General features: G+C 51.9%; 2 protein-coding genes across 2 annotated transcripts in view; one reads left to right on the forward strand and one right to left on the reverse strand.

Annotated features, from left to right (window-relative positions):
• Positions 1–2,259, forward strand: part of CNNM2 (cyclin and CBS domain divalent metal cation transport mediator 2) — a 138,866-nt gene extending 136,607 nt beyond the window's left edge. Inside the window, exons 7-8 of the mRNA XM_075534479.1 lie at positions 796–980; positions 1,748–2,259. Coding sequence (XP_075390594.1) covers positions 796–980; positions 1,748–1,957 — 395 coding nt within the window. The 3' untranslated portion in view covers positions 1,958–2,259. The remainder of the gene's footprint in view (positions 1–795; positions 981–1,747) is intronic.
• Positions 2,260–12,134: 9,875 nt separating this feature from the next.
• The window catches only part of NT5C2 (5'-nucleotidase, cytosolic II), a 106,698-nt gene continuing 103,007 nt past the window's right edge, over positions 12,135–15,825 (reverse strand). The window contains exons 12-18 of the mRNA XM_075534987.1: positions 15,658–15,765; positions 15,337–15,403; positions 14,581–14,751; positions 13,358–13,409; positions 13,194–13,254; positions 12,898–13,074; positions 12,135–12,606 (exon numbers count right to left, since the gene is read on the reverse strand). Coding sequence (XP_075391102.1) covers positions 12,361–12,606; positions 12,898–13,074; positions 13,194–13,254; positions 13,358–13,409; positions 14,581–14,751; positions 15,337–15,403; positions 15,658–15,765 — 882 coding nt within the window. The 3' untranslated portion in view covers positions 12,135–12,360. The remainder of the gene's footprint in view (positions 12,607–12,897; positions 13,075–13,193; positions 13,255–13,357; positions 13,410–14,580; positions 14,752–15,336; positions 15,404–15,657; positions 15,766–15,825) is intronic.

Here is a 15,825-nt window from a genome sequence, read left to right on the forward strand (position 1 = left end):
TGGTGGCTTCGTGGGCTACTAACTGCAAACCCACCCGTGACTCCCCCAGAGAATGACGAGGCTAGCTGCTCCTGTGAGGTTTACAATCTGGGAAATAGTCACAGAGCACTGAGTCAGGATCGACTCAATAGCAGTGGGTTTTGAGTTTGGGGGTCATCTGGTGTTCTGGAGGGAAAAGACGGGACTTCCTACTCCTGTGAGGAGTCAGAGGCTCGAGACCCCCAGAGACCGTTCTGTCCTGCCCTATGGGGCCACTGGGCGCTCTTGATCCTGGGGCACCCTGAGACTGCCTGCCAGGGGGTTTGCTGGCACTTGAGTTTGTGCTTTGTTTTTCGGGGGGCGGCAGTGGCAAGACAGATGGTTTGGCTGGGGAGGATGGTTAACCCTTAGAAACAGGTACTGGTTTGTGAACATTCTCAGGAGTTCTTTGCTTTTGTTTCTGCCAAAATAAGGAAGTGCAGCTTTCTGGGGGCCCAGCTCATCCATCCGTGGCCGGGCATTTCCTAGCACTTCCTAATGGTCCAAGAAAGACTTGGCCCGGTAGCCACAGGTGCCAGTCTTAGGGACCTGGCGAGTCTGTGTCGGTGCGGGACCCACAGGACCAAACAGCTGAAGGAAGTGCCGTCTGTCACCAGGCCAGGAGACCCTGTGTTGTCAGCGGTGTGGCTGAGGCACCTGCGCTGAGGAATGGCCTCAGTCCCTGCTCCCCACTTGGAAACGTAGAGCTGACTTTGGAGGCTGTCTCTACCTCATTTAAAAGGTTGTGGGGCCTTCCCCCACCTCTCCCTTTTCCAGGTGAAAATAAGTCACCTCCTCGCCCATGTGGCCTGAATCACTCAGACTCTCTCAGTCGAAGTGACCGGATGGATGCAATCACACCAGCGCTGGGGAGCAGCAACAGCCAGCTCAGTTCTTCATTCCTTCACGTCTACATCCCTGACTATTCTGTGCGGGCCCTTTCTGACCTTCAGTTTGTTAAGGTAAGAGGAGCGAGGACGCGCCTGGACACCAGAGGCCCCCTTCAACCGCCCGGGTCCCTCCAGCAAACTCTCCCTGTGTCACGCAGGGGGTGCCGCCTCCAGCTCCTGCCAGGACACTTGGCTGCAGCCATTCTTCGGAAGGCTTAGGTTGGGAAGAAGCGTTTTACTGACCAGCTCTAGCAAATGACTTCTCAGATCAAATGTGGCTTTTTTCTGGAAATGCGTGGGAGCTTGAAAAAGTTCATGGAAAAATTCCATTGTCTTGTCATTCCATTTCTTTTCCATGAACTTTTTGAACTCCCTCCTAAAGAGCTGGATTTGGAGAGGAAAAAAAGTAGTTTGCTGTTGCTTCCCCAGAGTTTTCTGGAGTTCACTACCCTCCTGAAAGGGCAGAGGTCAGGAGAGTCGCTAAGGAAGGCCCCGCCTCCTCTTGTTGCAGAGACAAAGCTTCTTACTTAATCTGAATCAAGGAGTTTTTGGAGAACAAGCCAGCCTTAGCCCATGGAGGCCTCGTGCCATTTGTTAGTCCTCCTGACACATGGAGACAAAATTTGGGGAGTGGGCTCCTGGAAGTCAGAACTGACTTGTTGGCCAGAGTCTGCCAAGACCTTGAAAGAGTGGCTCCGTTTCAGCTGGAGGATGGTTTCCTCCTGGAGAGGGACTAGGGGTCATCCCGGAGGAGTTGTTGTTGTTGGACATGCTGTAGAGACAAGCGAACGTAAAAATAAGTCTCTTCGTTTGTTTTCTGTGCCACCTTCTGGCCCCAGATCTCCCGGCAGCAATACCAAAATGCCTTGATGGCATCCCGGATGGACAAAACGCCTCAGTCGTCAGACAGTGAAAACACTAAAATCGAATTGACTCTTACGGAGCTGCACGACGGGTTGCCAGACGAGACGGCCAACCTGCTCAATGAACAGAACTGTGTGACGCACACGAAAGCCAACCACAGCCTGCACAACGAGGGCGCCATCTAACGCCCGGCCGCCAGGACCACCGTTAGCGTGCGCTTGTCTGCCGTGCTGCCTCCTGCAACCTTCCGAGACCAAAGACTTTGCTCCCTTCCCAGAGCAGCGGGGAGCACGGTGAGGGCCAGACTGGACCCAGGTCGGGCCGGGCAACCGACGGCTGGGGCATGGCGGTCACGAATCTGGAGACGGACTTCCTGCACCCGGATGGAATCATGTTTATTTTTCAGCCGTACCTTCGGGCACCATTCACTGTCCCCCTCCCTCAATTTGCATGAAGTTGAAAAGTGTTGCGATTTATTTTTTCAAGAGATCATGGTTTTTTTTTTTGGTGGTTTTCTTTTAAGTGTCTTTTGCGGAGTTGGCAGTCGTTCTGTCTGGACTCTGCAGTGACCCCAGTAGGATGGCCTTGCCCCTCAAGGGGCCGTCGTGGCCTTCCCAGGGTACCCTTCCTTCCCGGTGGGTGTCGCTGTCGACCTTGAAATATGAATGAAGGAGCACCCTTGCCGCAGACCTGCTGTCTCCTGGAGGAGCCCCCGAGGGGCTCAGCGTGGTCCTCAGAATGTAACGTTGGCTGTGCCCCCGCCCTCAGGACGGCGTGACACGTGCTCGGGAATGTGATTTCTCTGCTCCCGCTCTAAGGAGTTTTTGTCACCAAAATGAATTTCAATGAATTTTAAACCCCCAATTTGTCATTGGCAAGAGGCGAGTTGACTATGCGGACATCCCTCCGCCCGGAGCTCCAGCTCAGCCACCCTCTCCCCCGACCTGAGCCCGGGGCCTGGCCCTCGCCTGCCCGACATGCTGCTACACAGATGCCAAAAGGAGGCCCCCGGCCGGCTTTGCAGTCAGCGTGTCCCGTGGAGTCGCAGACCCCCCACGCTGGCCCTCGTCCTGACCAGCCCAGGAGCGGGACGCGCCCCTGGGCTCTGTGCTCCCGGTCAGCCGGCCAGTCCCAGACCCTGGTTTTTAATTCGAGGGGGGGGAAGGGCGGCCCCTGCCCCTCTCCCAGGGAGCCAGGTGACCTCCTTCCCCGTGCCCGTGGGGCCAGCGGTGCTGCGTCCCCTGCCGAGGGCCTCCCTCGGCTGCGGCCAGGGCCACCTGTGGCCCCAAACAGGGATTCAGAAACCAAATGTGTGTTGTGGCCATTTTGTGTATGTGTGTCTGTGTGTGTCTGATTTTAATACCAAATCCGTCGCGTGACTGCAGCCTGATTAGCCCATTCTGAAGTGTTGGCCCTGCAAGCGGTGAGACGACCTCCCCGCCCCCCCGCCCCCCCATCACTGCACCCACTGCGCCGGCGCGCAGATCGCGGTCTCTTGTCGGAAGGGATCATGCCCCCTCGTGAAGGGAGTGTCGCGTCACTTGACAGTGGGGCATAGGAGTGCCCCCCCCCCAGAAACTGAGTGGCCTTGCCCTGACCTGTCACCTTGGGACGGAGTCCCCCACCTTGTCCTCCGAAGTTCGGGGAGTCCTGAACCATGCGTACCCCTTTAGTGACAAGCCCACCCAAGTGCACAGGGCCCAGTAGCTTACGTCGCCCCGCGGAGCACGGCACAGGGAGGCAGCCGGCCGTGGGCGCTGGCCCGGGCGGGTCCGGTCACGTGTGAACAGCTCCTTGCCTGGCCACACTGCTCCGAGGCGTCGAGGGATCCGGAACTTGAGGGGTCCCACAGTTAACTGCGGGTTCAGCTGGCCTCAGGAGAGTTCAAAGCCCCCACCTCCCCCGGGAGCGGGCCTGGTGGGTTGCCGGGCCTCCTCCAGTGGGTCGGCCCCGGCAGACGGCCTGGAGAGGGCTTGACACCTCCCAGGGCTGCTGGCCGGAGGACAGTGGCCGCGAGCCCTGAACCCCGGTGGAGCCATCGCTGCCAGACTCAACCCCCCTTACCCCTACCACCCTTACCCCTACCCTCCCTTACCCCTACCACCCTTACCCCTACCCTCCCTTACCCCTATCACCCTTACCCCTACCCTCCCTTACCCCTACCACCCTTACCCCTACCCCCCACGCTGGACACGTCGAGGCCTTCAACTCTAGAGCGGCGAAGGCCACCCCAGGTCCCGCCGGAAGTGCTCCCCATTGCCACAGCGTCCCGGGCTGCACGTCTACCCACTTCCGCACGGTTCCAGATTGGTCAGGCAAGTTTAAAATCCGTGTCAAGTGTTGGGGAAACAGAAAGGCCAGGCTTGGACCTGGGTATTTGGAGTGCTAATGGGGCGTGTAAACCGTGGCTCTGGCACGGCAGGCCATCCCGCCGCCTCGTCCCGTGTCCCCGCAGGCCCGCTGGGCTTCACCGCGTGGCCCTGGCTTGGAGGGCCGCTCTCCGCTTAGGGATGCGATTGCCAGTCACTTGGGCGTCAACTCTGGGTGCAGAATCTCACCCGTGTGGAACATGCGCTGTGAACCCACGCAGCTGTGCTGTGCCACACAGGACCATACAGCCAAAGGGCCAGCCTTGCCGCCCAAGGAAGATCGTGATGGGTACGAGTGGAGTGGAGTGGAGTGGAGTGGCATTTCCCCAGGAAGGAGCAGCGGCATTTGAGCCCGCCATTTCTCTCCGCGGGTTGCCGAGCTTACAGGTCAGCTCTTGACTGAACTAAACCCTTCTGAGGACCAGCGAGGAAGGGCCGGTGCAAGGAATCCCTGACAGATGACTCCCCTGGACTCGCAATCAAGGTGCTCTCCGTGTTCCCTGGGGCCCCGGCAAGCCGGGGCCAGCAGGGTGGTGTGGGCAAGGGCACAGCTCCTCAGCTGTGACCTTGGAGAGGAGCTGCTCTTACAGAGTTGAGAGCCACAGGCCCAGATGGGGTGGCGGTGGCACTGGGCTCTGAGGCTCCAGAGCTCACGTCCTGGGTGGGCTCCTGGTTGGCGGTGCTTCTCTTCCAGCGACGGTTTCAGGGTGAGCTGTAGGACAACCCAGACCTAGGAGCGATTTTAGATTGAATATGAAAGTGAATTGAAGGATTCAAAAATTTTTTTTTCTGATGTAACCTACTCAGTGGATTGTTATACCTCAGGGCCATTTGAAAATGTTTAACTTTTCGTGGTCCTTTTGTGTTCAAGCAGGCTGATAGGCAGTTCAGACTTCCAAATTGAGATTCATTTTCCTCCATTTGAGGGGCAGGGGGCACCCCTCTGCCAGGCTTGCTGAAGGACAGGAGTGGCTTGCGTCCTGTTACTGGCCACCAGGGCGGTGAGGAATGCATCTGTGTGCTGTAGCACTTGCGAGCCTCCTGCCTATCATGAGTGCCGACTGGCTGCCTCCTCCTTCCCTAACTAAGGTTCATAGTCGAGTCCCTGGTCAGCCCTACAGACAGAGATGGTGGGTCACGGCAACTAGAAAGCCTGGGACAGCTTTTCTCCCATCTTGGGCAGAAGACCTTTTCCTTTTCAGACTTCTGTGGTTGGCTTAGCTCAAAAAAAGGCTCTCACTGTGGTGGAGCAGCAGACACTCTCCAAGAATTACTGGAAATTTATTTTAATGATTGAACCACCACAAACACAGGTTCTAGTGGCAAGAGTGGAACGCTCCAGAGCTTGTACGCACAGGCGCCATACTTGCAGACTTGAGTACACACTTGCCCAGTGTCGGTGCCCACTAGGACCATAAGCACATTGTTTTGCTGAGAAGGGTGCTTTCCGGAATTCACCCACCTCTGATCAACAAGGACTAACTTAAGAAGTTATGCTTTGGTCAAATGCCTCTCCAGATTCACCCATTGAACTCTTCCAAATGCACCGGTTAGGCATGTGTGCCTGCCTTTTTATGCACGAAGGGGCTCTCCGAGTTCCCTGGGACCCGGCAGGGAAGGCCAGCCAGGTGGCGTGGGCAAGGGCACAGCTCTTCAGCTGTGGTCTTGGAGAAGAGCTTTTCTTAGAAGGGGTTGAACCACAGGGCGAGCTGGCAGTTGGGTGGGAGCAGGAGGGCCGCTTGTGCGTGAACAGCTGGTGTTCTAGGTGCCAGAGCCAATGGTGAGGGAAATAGGGGCAAGTCTGGCGATTTAGAGCTTTCATTCCCTCGAAAGTGTCTCCACACCTGAAGTCTACTGTGAAGGTGGAGTGTTATCGGTCCTTTGACTTTTCTTGTGTCTGGGAGGAAGGCTTTTAAATCTATAAAATGTATGCTTTATTTTATACTATTTATTATAGATGTCTGTTAGGACACCACCTTTTCTTTTTTTCTTGAAATCCCTTATGCATGAGACCTTGGGGTTCTTTCCCCTCGGTGCGGTGAGAGGGCAGCTGTGGTGGCATAACAGGTTGCTGCTGCCATCAGCCTAGGACTCCCAGCTCGTTCCTGGGCCCACCTGTTCCTGCTGACTCGTGTTGGGATGAGGAAGTGCCTTGGGGCGCTTCTTGTCCACTATGGTGGAACGCTTCTGCGATCGCTCTCCTGTCAGACCCAACACTGCTGGCCTCCACCCCCACTTTTGAGTTTGAGTCCCTGCTCCGGATAGTGAAAAACTGCCTGCCCTTCTGCGCTTTGTCCGCTTTTTCTTGGGTTTGAAGCCCTGTGCCAACACTGCCTTCGACTTCCCGAAGAATCTGCCGTTTGGCTTTCATTCTCCGTAGTCTTTATTCACTGAACTCTAGTGTACCTCTCATGCTTTTGTTCAGTGAACTTTTCTGAGCACAGTATTCAGAGCAGTGTATGGGACCCTACATAAGCACAGGGCATGTGTAGGTTTCACAAGCAGATTGTCATGAGTGCATCTTTAATTCAAATGATGCTGTAGATTTACAATCTATTTAGTTTGTACCAACTTACTTGTAAATGATGTGACTGTTTCAAAGGTTTTCTAGCATTCAATTTCGATTTAGGCTGGATTTCTGCCCGCCTTCTAACAGATCTGTGTTCACTCTCAACACAATTCACCGGGGCAACACCCCAGGGGGCGGGGGGCCGTTCTCTACACACACACACACACACACACACCACACCACACCACACACACACACACACACACACACACACCACCCCCCCACCCCCCTACCTTGTTCATCCTGAGCCCTCAGCCCAACTGCCTGGCTTCCTTCACTGGGGCACGTCCTATTAGACAGCACCGCAGGGCTTTTCCTGCAGACATTGACCCCCGAGTCATGTGTTAAATGTGGGTTCTAGTTCGGTGCCTCCAGGTCACAGGCTGGGGAAGCCAGTGGGAGACGTGACTGCATTCTGCACAAGGGCTGTAGCCCTCACCTTTTGCTTATCCCAAGACCTGACTGCATCACCTCACGACAGTTCAGCTGGAGCACCAGCGGCTCCTACCTTCTGCAATAAGCCCAAAGGCCTCATTCAGGCCTTTCCGTGGCTCTTGAAGATAGCCAAGTTTGCTCACCTGTTACACTAGCCCTTGGACAAAGGTCAGAGCAGGATTGGTGGCTCACCCTGAAGTTAAAACCACCTGGCACGGATGTGGTGTGCGCAGATGCTCTCCGGTAAGTCAGCGTGTAGGGCAGGTGTCCTCCATCTGCGGCCCGCTGAGGACATTTATCAGGCCCGCCGGGTGTTTTTGCCCCGTTTGTTTTTTTACTTCAAAATAAGGTATGTGCAGTGTGCATAGGAATGTTTTTAAAACTATAGTCCAGCCCTCCAACAGGTGTGAGGGGCAGTGAACTGGCCCTGTTTAAAAACTTGGGAGGACCAGGGCCTCCTTCCTCTTCCACAGCTTTCAGCCCTGTACTCGGGGTCCTCGGCCTGTGACAGGGTCTTGAAGGTCTCACCGTCCCAGCCCTTGACTACATCTTACTGGGACCATTCCTTCCTCCTTTACATTCCAAAGAATCAAGCCTCTTACTAATCCCCGTTTCCAACTCTATCAGTTTAGCTGATAAAGTTTTGCCATCTTTTACTTGTCCCATGGGGGACATTTCGGTGAAGACAGGCTTTGGTACACTGTCTGACCCGGCCTCTTCCCACCTGTACCTTCACCCGGTCATTGCCCGTTTCCAGAGCGGAGGTGGAGGGAGGTCTATGACTATTCCAGGAAAGCGTTACCTTCTTGGGAGCTTGTTTGCTTTACTGAGGAGAGAAAGCAGCAGCGAGGGTGGAGAAGGCAATCACTTTTCAGCACATCCACTCCCAGCTGTGGCGTGGCTTTGGTTTTTCCTGCGCCACTAAATGAGTTCTGAGCTTGAATCAGGAAATGCTCTGAGGAAAGTGACACTTTTCTACTGCAGGCGTGAGATTCTTCCGTCCACGTGGATGGGCATGTGTGTGTCTCCTTAGGCTTTCTTGTGATGGACTCTGGGGTCGCGAGTTCTCAACGCGCACTTCCGAGGCACAGTCATCAATGAGGGTTTTGTGGACCAAGTGCGATGAACGGAATGAACTTTTTATAGTCTGGAGTTGATTGCTAGAAACTTACACTTTTAAAAGACAATTAAATTTAATAGAGATGATTCTTTAAAGCCAAAAAAGCTGAATTAGATAACTAAATAAACTGTCCCGCTTTCTTGTATTTTGATGGTTTCATTTTCCTTCCAAGGGCCTCACATCTGCACCGTCAAGAAGTCTCAGGACAAGGGATGGCTAGAGGGGAATCCCCAAGTGCCCTTTCTGCGAGGGTATCTGCTCATGGAGCTCGGACAGAGGACTGACAGGTGTCTTAGCTTGAGCCAGCCTTCATCTACATCAACTTGAGGCAGCAAGTCCCCAAAAAAGCCACTCAAATTACTTGGACCCACAAGTCAAAGACTATCTGGTGAGAACCCCCCCTCAAAAGGCAGACCATTTAACTAACACTTCCCGGTGCGCGAAGGTTTGCTCGGCAAATCCTCTTTCCAAGTATCTCAAGCACTTGAGCAACTTGGAGGTCGACTGCCGTCTTTCATGGGAAGAATGTGCCCTGGGCTTCCCAGGCTCTAGTGGGACGGTTTCTCAGCCCAGACTTCTTGGGCCCCTTCTACATCCCCGGTGAGGGCTGGCTTTCAAAAGCATTAAGGCAGTGGAGCATTTGGGGATGACGTTGTACTTGACTTTATTTCATGTACCCACTTTTTTTTTAAATGGCGCAAAGGAATCTGGTCACAGACTGGTCTTTTTTGTCTGAAATTGAGAAACAGGTTCCCTAGAGCAGCACTGCAGAGAAGGCAAGCTTCAAAGTGGTCAATTGGAAATACCTGTTTTCCTTCCTTAAATCAAAATTCTGCATAGCTTTTATTTCTTCCGTTGTGCACCTGTGTTGGAGCAAGTCTAAGTGGGGGGGGGGGCTTGAAGGGGATGACTAGTTGTGGGTGGGGCAGGAATGATGAACAGAGCATCGGGGTTGAAGAACGGGCTGTTCTTCAGCCTGTAAACAAACCCATGCTCTGTAGATGCTACTGTCGCCACCCAGCACTGAGAACCAGGAGACGCCCTGCTGGACGAACAGCCAGGCTCCTTCCTGGGCATGAGGCTGGCCGTGGAGGGAATGGTGCCCTGGCTCTGTGGTAGCAGGCCACACCTTTTTGTCATGGGCGCTCCAGTAGCCCTGAGGTAGAGGGGTCACTCTCGGGGCACTGCAGAAGCTGTGCACCATCTAAAATAGTTCCATCTGAGGACAGGTCTTTAAGGAGAGTTGTGTGTGTTAGTCATAAGAAAGAATATTGTCAGAAACATCAGTACTGTGCTCTCTTACCAAACCAAGTGACTGTCAACATCTTCTTCCCTCCTGGAGGACTCGGGCCAATTAACTGGCAGTAGTAGCTGGATCCCTATAGTTACCATTTTTCCCACCATCAAACAGAGGTTAAATAGTTTCCATAACATGGAATGTGGACAAGGCTGCTACCCCAAGGCAGACTGAAGTATGCGGTTGTTTGTCTCGGGCTATTTGTGGCGAAAAGCAGTTTTAAATGCCCCGGCAGCCTGGAAGTGCTGTGGAGTTTTAAAGCTGTTGACAAAATATTTCTTCCATCAATAAATCTTAGAAATATTTAAACATGGGTAAAGTATTTTTAATTCTGACATGGAACTAAATGTCGCTTTTTAAAGTAGTTTCTTAAAAATCACACCAACATGATTGAAACGCCTGTAGCTCCGAGTTATTCTGGTCCTAGTGAGTAGTTCTCCTGAAAACGACTTCTCGGGGTTTAGAGAAGGCAGCTGGAGGGGCGGACTTGTGCGCTGAGGTCTGGCGGAGCTGTGTGTTTAGTGGGAAAATCTTAGCAGGACCCTATGCATTCTTGGCTTTAAACAGCTTTCCTGCGTTCCAGTGCCAGGCCTGCCTCGGAGCAGGTTTCTGTCCTGGGCCAAGCCTGGGGCTCAGCATCCCGGTGCTGCCTGATCAATGAGTGCCCAACAAGGGTACCTGGTACAAAGTCCAAAAGTACGTGGGTTTTCAAGATGCCTATAGATGCAGGTTTAGATTCATGTTAGAAAATTCAGTTTTAAAAAAGGAAAAGAGTATGTTTCAGGTTCAGCTGACCTATCTGCAGCATAGAGGAAGTCACCTTAGGACCCCATTACAGTCGTGCTGCTGAGCACCTGGATGGGGACCTGCTCACACACCCTTCTAACCAGTATCCAGACCCGCACATGGGGAGTAGGCACTGCTCTGGGTGCCCTGGCTTTGTGCAGATCCATCTGGGTGGTTTGTGGGGAAGCTGTGATTGGAGTCAGTTCTTATGCCAGTACTCTGCTTTTCTGCATCTGCCCCCAGCAGTCTTCGGCCCAAAAGAAAAGCTTATGTAGGCCCAGGACCAACAACTGGGATAAACGCAGCAGAACACTCCTGTTGGCTCTCACTCTGAAGGGTTAAAACATGGAAACAAACGATTGTAAGTTAACTGTAGCTGTGATAAACCACATAAAAATGAAAGATTGGAAAGGCTTCCGGCTTAGGTGTGTCATTATAACTGGGGTGACCACATGTCCCCTAAAGTGTTTAACATGGACAGATAGTATTTAATCTGTAATAGCAGTTCTGATCCTTTAAAGTAGCTCTATTCCCCATACCAATTAGAATGCGTTTCTTGGTACAACGTACATTAGGAGTGGTGAGGGAGTGTCTTTGGCTGAGTTACTGACCTGTTTTCCTACCTATTAGTGAGTGTTAAAGGAAAACCTCCGGAACTCGCAGTGCGGTGCCAGAAAGGTTTGTTTTTGTTTGTTTGTGTTTTGGGGGGGGGGGAGGGGGTGGGAAACCTGTGGCGGACAAAGTGCTAGAGTTTGCCACGACCTGACACTCAGCGGGGAGATGCAGTTGTCTGCTTCTATGCCGGTGCACAGCCATGGGACTTGACAGCAGTGGTGGTTTTATGAAGTGCCATGTGTATAATTTTTAATGAGTCAGATTATAATTTAATAATTCTTTTTAACCAAAAGGGATCTGGGCACACATTTGGCCCTTTAAAAATATAAATATTTAAAATCGATGTCACTGAGCCACTTGGTGACTAGTACCTATTACAGGAAGGGGGTCAAAGTCCGTATTAGAAATATTATACTTTATTGAGCCCTAGAACAGCTAATCAATCTATCATAACCTTCCCCTCCTGACCAATGACCTTAAGAATGAAAGGAAATATAAAAAAGCCAGAGTGGCTACACCATTGAAAACGCCACCACCACTCTCTGTAGTGGGGATGCAGCTGGAACTCTACAGTAGCAAGTCACCCTTGTTCCCAACAAGAACACTGGAGAGTGACTCTTGCTCCTTTGTACTGAAGTCCCTTGAGCGCCTTCTCCCCCTCATGCTCAACACTGGAACCAGCAGCTCAGGCCACCTCTCTGGCCCACTGCTCGGTCGATTCAGCTATGCAGGAACGTAAGAAAGAGGTGCCTTCCTTCCCTGGGGCTTGCTCCTTTGTCTTCTAGCAAAAACTCTTCTACGGTTTTACCACAGTGGAAAGCAAGAGTCCTGGTAGCACTGGTGCGCGCAGCCCAGCCCTGAAGCAAGAGAAGCTTCTGCACAGCCACCAATGGGCAAAGCTGGACTGGTGCCTCATACAGGCTTCTCAAGGGAAATGACGGCGACCCAAGCGAAGACCATGTGAGAATGGAAACAATCTACATTCTCCAGGGATAGACAATACTGTGTAATCAATGAAAAAGACGGCAACATTACAGCATTTCCAGATCATCTCTTCCCATCATCCTCCCTGTTCCAGCCACCCTCAGTGTGTACCCAGGTCACTCACTACAATGGACTGATGGTGTGAAAAGACAAGGACACAAGTGTCACAGGATGGGAGCCACCTGTATGCAGTTCAGCCTGACTTTACTTTCTTCATTACAATATGGAGCCATCTGCCAAGAGTGGACACAAAACTAAAACAAGTATCTCTCTATGATTAGCATATTTTAAAGTCTTCAACAACCGCCCCACATCCCTTGATGGACTCACCCACCCCAAGTACCCAGCCAGCCTCTGCTCCTGTGAGGCCTGCCAGAACTTGTTTCATGGGTGTTGAGGTTTGGTTTTCCTTCTTATTCTTCTTCCTCCTCCTCCTCCTCCTCTTCCTCATCATCATCTTCATCATGGCAGTGTGTAATTTCCTGGGGGGCCAGTGGGAAAAGGTTGGGAGGCTTAATCTCACTAATTGATCGTGTCAACTGGTGCCGCTTGTAGTCGGTGTCTTTGAAATCCATGGAGGTGCGGTTGCGGGTGGCAAGGGGCGACTCCATCTCGTTAATATCAACATGTGTGTGCTCCACCGTGGATTCATGCGGCATCTAGGACAAAGGCAGCAGCTCAGCAGAGGTGAAGTGATTGCTTCCCACGCCCTCGGGCCCCTTCCTCCCTAGAATGGCTTACCACACTCTTCCCTCCCCTGCACCAAGGAAGCTTACTGCAACGTGCAATCTAATCAGCACCCGGACTTTTAAATGCACCTTCTCTCAATGTGTGCTGACACACCCAGGCACAACTTTCAATCGAGTGGATTTCAGAGAGGAGGGCTGTGCACAGTAGGTGCCGTCTATCAAATGCCCACTGTGACTGCAACCGAGGCTGCGGTGACTCACCAAGACGTGGGCCGCGCGGAAGAGGTAACTGAAGGGGTAGTAGAGCAGGTTGATGAAGGACGCTGCATAGAGGTCAGCGTAGCGCATCACCTGACTGGCAAAGAGGGTCTGCCGGGAGCCGCTGCGGAACAGGCTTCCCATCATCCCGTAGCACATGTCCATGTCATGAGTTACTTTCTACAAAGCAAAGCAAGACTGGTCTCAGCTCACCGAGTACCTAGGGACCAAACGCTGGCTGTGTGCATCACTTAAACTGAACTTATTCCCCAAGTTTCCCCAGAAGCCCATTTGCATACCTTAATGCGTCTCTGGATGGAGCTAATATCAGGACGTTCGTTGCTGCTGCTGTCGAGGTGCCTGCAGAGACAACTCCAGTGAGCCCCTAGCGAGGGCACCTCCTATAGCTAGATGACTGCCGAAAGGCTTTTAGGGAGGACGATTTTAGAATTAGGAAACTTACTTGTAAAGTTCAGCCAAGAAAATATCCAAACTCTGAAGCTCTTCAAACAGTGCTAGTTAGGATTTGGAAGGAAAAGAAAAACATCTTAGATAATACGCATCCAGTTTTTAATTGTTACCAAAACTACATGTTGGCGAGGTGGCAGCCAGAACAGAAAAGTAAAGCCTGATGTGCTGGAGGCACACAGGACACAGCCCTCCCTCCCCGTCCCCCCAGCTGTGGACAAGCCCCCCCGCAAAGGTTTGTTCTTAGAACAGCTGCCTTTCCTCTAACGGCGGCCTACCCACAGTCTCTGCCAACGCAGGCTGGTTTCTAGCTAATGCCGACCCATATGCTCAGGCCCGACCAGCAGGGCAAGTCCCGGTTTCAGATGAAAAGAGAATTGGGAGACTTGCCCATAATCACAGGTCCAGGAAATAGCAAAGCCAGATCCATTAGATTTGACTTGCAATGCAGAAAATGGGTGAAAAGCTGACCAGAAGAAAATCCTACCGTTGAGTACGGACAGCCAGGTTGAATGCATACCTTCTGTGTCCCTGCCCAGGTTTCCCAAGAGAATTGAGCCCAAACAGTCACTGAATGTGATAAATGAGCTTGTCTTCTAACATAGATAGGTAGGGCTGTCACTGCCTAAGTGAATTCTCATCGACTTTATTGGGTGTTAATTTTTCCAAGGCCTATGGAGACTAAGTGGTGGAGCCAGGACTCCCCCTCAGGGGGGTCAAGTTTTCTTGTACCACACTGGAGCTGTACCCAACGATTCTACATACCTAAGCCCGAAACTCAGCTCAGTGTGCACAGTGGGGCTCAATTCATGAGGCAATTTTGCTTCATTCGCTACTTCTCAGAAAAACAAATGAAGACAACTGGGCGGTGATTAACATTCAGAGCCGTCACTGCCCTAGAATCACAGGGATGAGCTGGGAGCAGAGAGCCTGGGACTGTTAGGTGTGGTGGAAGAACATGGGCCAGAAGAGGCCCGTGGAAGACTTGACTCTACACTTAACCTTAAAAGGCTTTGAGGTGGTTATCCAAAGCCCTTCATGTTCTCAGGCTGTGAAGTTCTGGGAAACGTAGCTCTTCAACTAGAAAGGGGTATTTAGGCATAGGGCTCATATTTGACCACCTCTGCCTCCACCCCCAAACATCATAATGTGAGGACTGGCTGTTTAGATATAAACTAGTTGTGCCCAAACATCAAGTCAGATGTAGTGGTTCCTTACAACTCTTGTCGGTCCAGACATGCAGCTCCTGTGCAAGTTCAGGGATCACCAAGAATGTTCGCCACCCTTGTCGTTTCTTTGATTTTAAAATGTCCCCAAAAATGTGATCTCCAATATACAAAATGTCCTTGCCCTTTGCTCCCAACAGATCACAGATTGTATCAGATGAACCTGGAACAGAATGAACAATGAGGAAACCCAGACGTCTCCGTATTAAAATCATCACATTACAAGCTGTAAAGATAGGACACTTGATTCTTAGGTGAGGGAGCCTGGAAGAACAGTCACTGTTTCTAAAGACAAAGACCCACTATCCTTCATATCACCTCTAAGTCAAGGTCTTCAGCTTCATTGTACTAACAACTCTTGGTCACCAAATCCAAGAGCAACAACACTCTCTCAGCTTCTGTGACTGCAGCCCGTACCTCCACCACTTCCCATCACGGAACTGCCATTAAAGTGGTTTTGCTCAATGGTTTCTAATGTGTCCATGGAAGCTCTGTGAAAACCTGTGAGTCATCCCAAATGCCCCCAAGACACAGAAAAAATCTCTAGTAGGTAGAAGGGAGAACCTGGCCCTCCTCAGGGAAGGCCGGAGAGTCATGAGGACATGCTGATAGCTTCTCCCTTACCCTGACTGCACCACAGGTGAATAGCGTCTTTGGAAGTTTATGGGGCACTCTGCCAGGAGGGCACCAAGACGGTCACCGAGAGATCCGAAAGGACCGACACCCAGTGAAGGCTGCTGGGACTCACCTCCTGAGTAGACAATGCCATGCTGGAGGGGGCCGGTGTAGGTGCCGATTTTCAGCTTGCCGGTTTTCTGGGTAAAGAGAATATGGGCTTGGTAACACCATTCTTTCACAATTTCCACCCAAAGTATGACATGGTCAGAAAGCCAAATGGATGGTACTTGTTTGTTTGTTTTGATTGAGCAGCCTGTTTGACTATCTTGGTTAAAATTCAAAGCCTATTTCCAAAGAAAGAGACAGCTAATTCATTTCAAACAACGCTGTTCCCACGGGGAGAATCTGAGCAGGGCAAGGAGAAAAGGAAAGACGGCACACCCTGACTTACGGTATCCACTTGGCGCAATACTGTGCCTTCTCCAAAAAAGAGTGGTTTCCGTGCATCCACCAGAATCAGGTCAAAGTAGGACTGCCACGGTCGATGGGAGCTCCCGGGCTGGGGAAGGACAAACAGCAGAAGCTGACATAGCACGCCCTCCCTTAAGGCAAAATACCC

Source organism: Tenrec ecaudatus, chromosome 16 (assembly GCF_050624435.1).
Source record: "Tenrec ecaudatus isolate mTenEca1 chromosome 16, mTenEca1.hap1, whole genome shotgun sequence".
Lineage (NCBI taxonomy): Eukaryota > Metazoa > Chordata > Mammalia > Afrosoricida > Tenrecidae > Tenrec > Tenrec ecaudatus.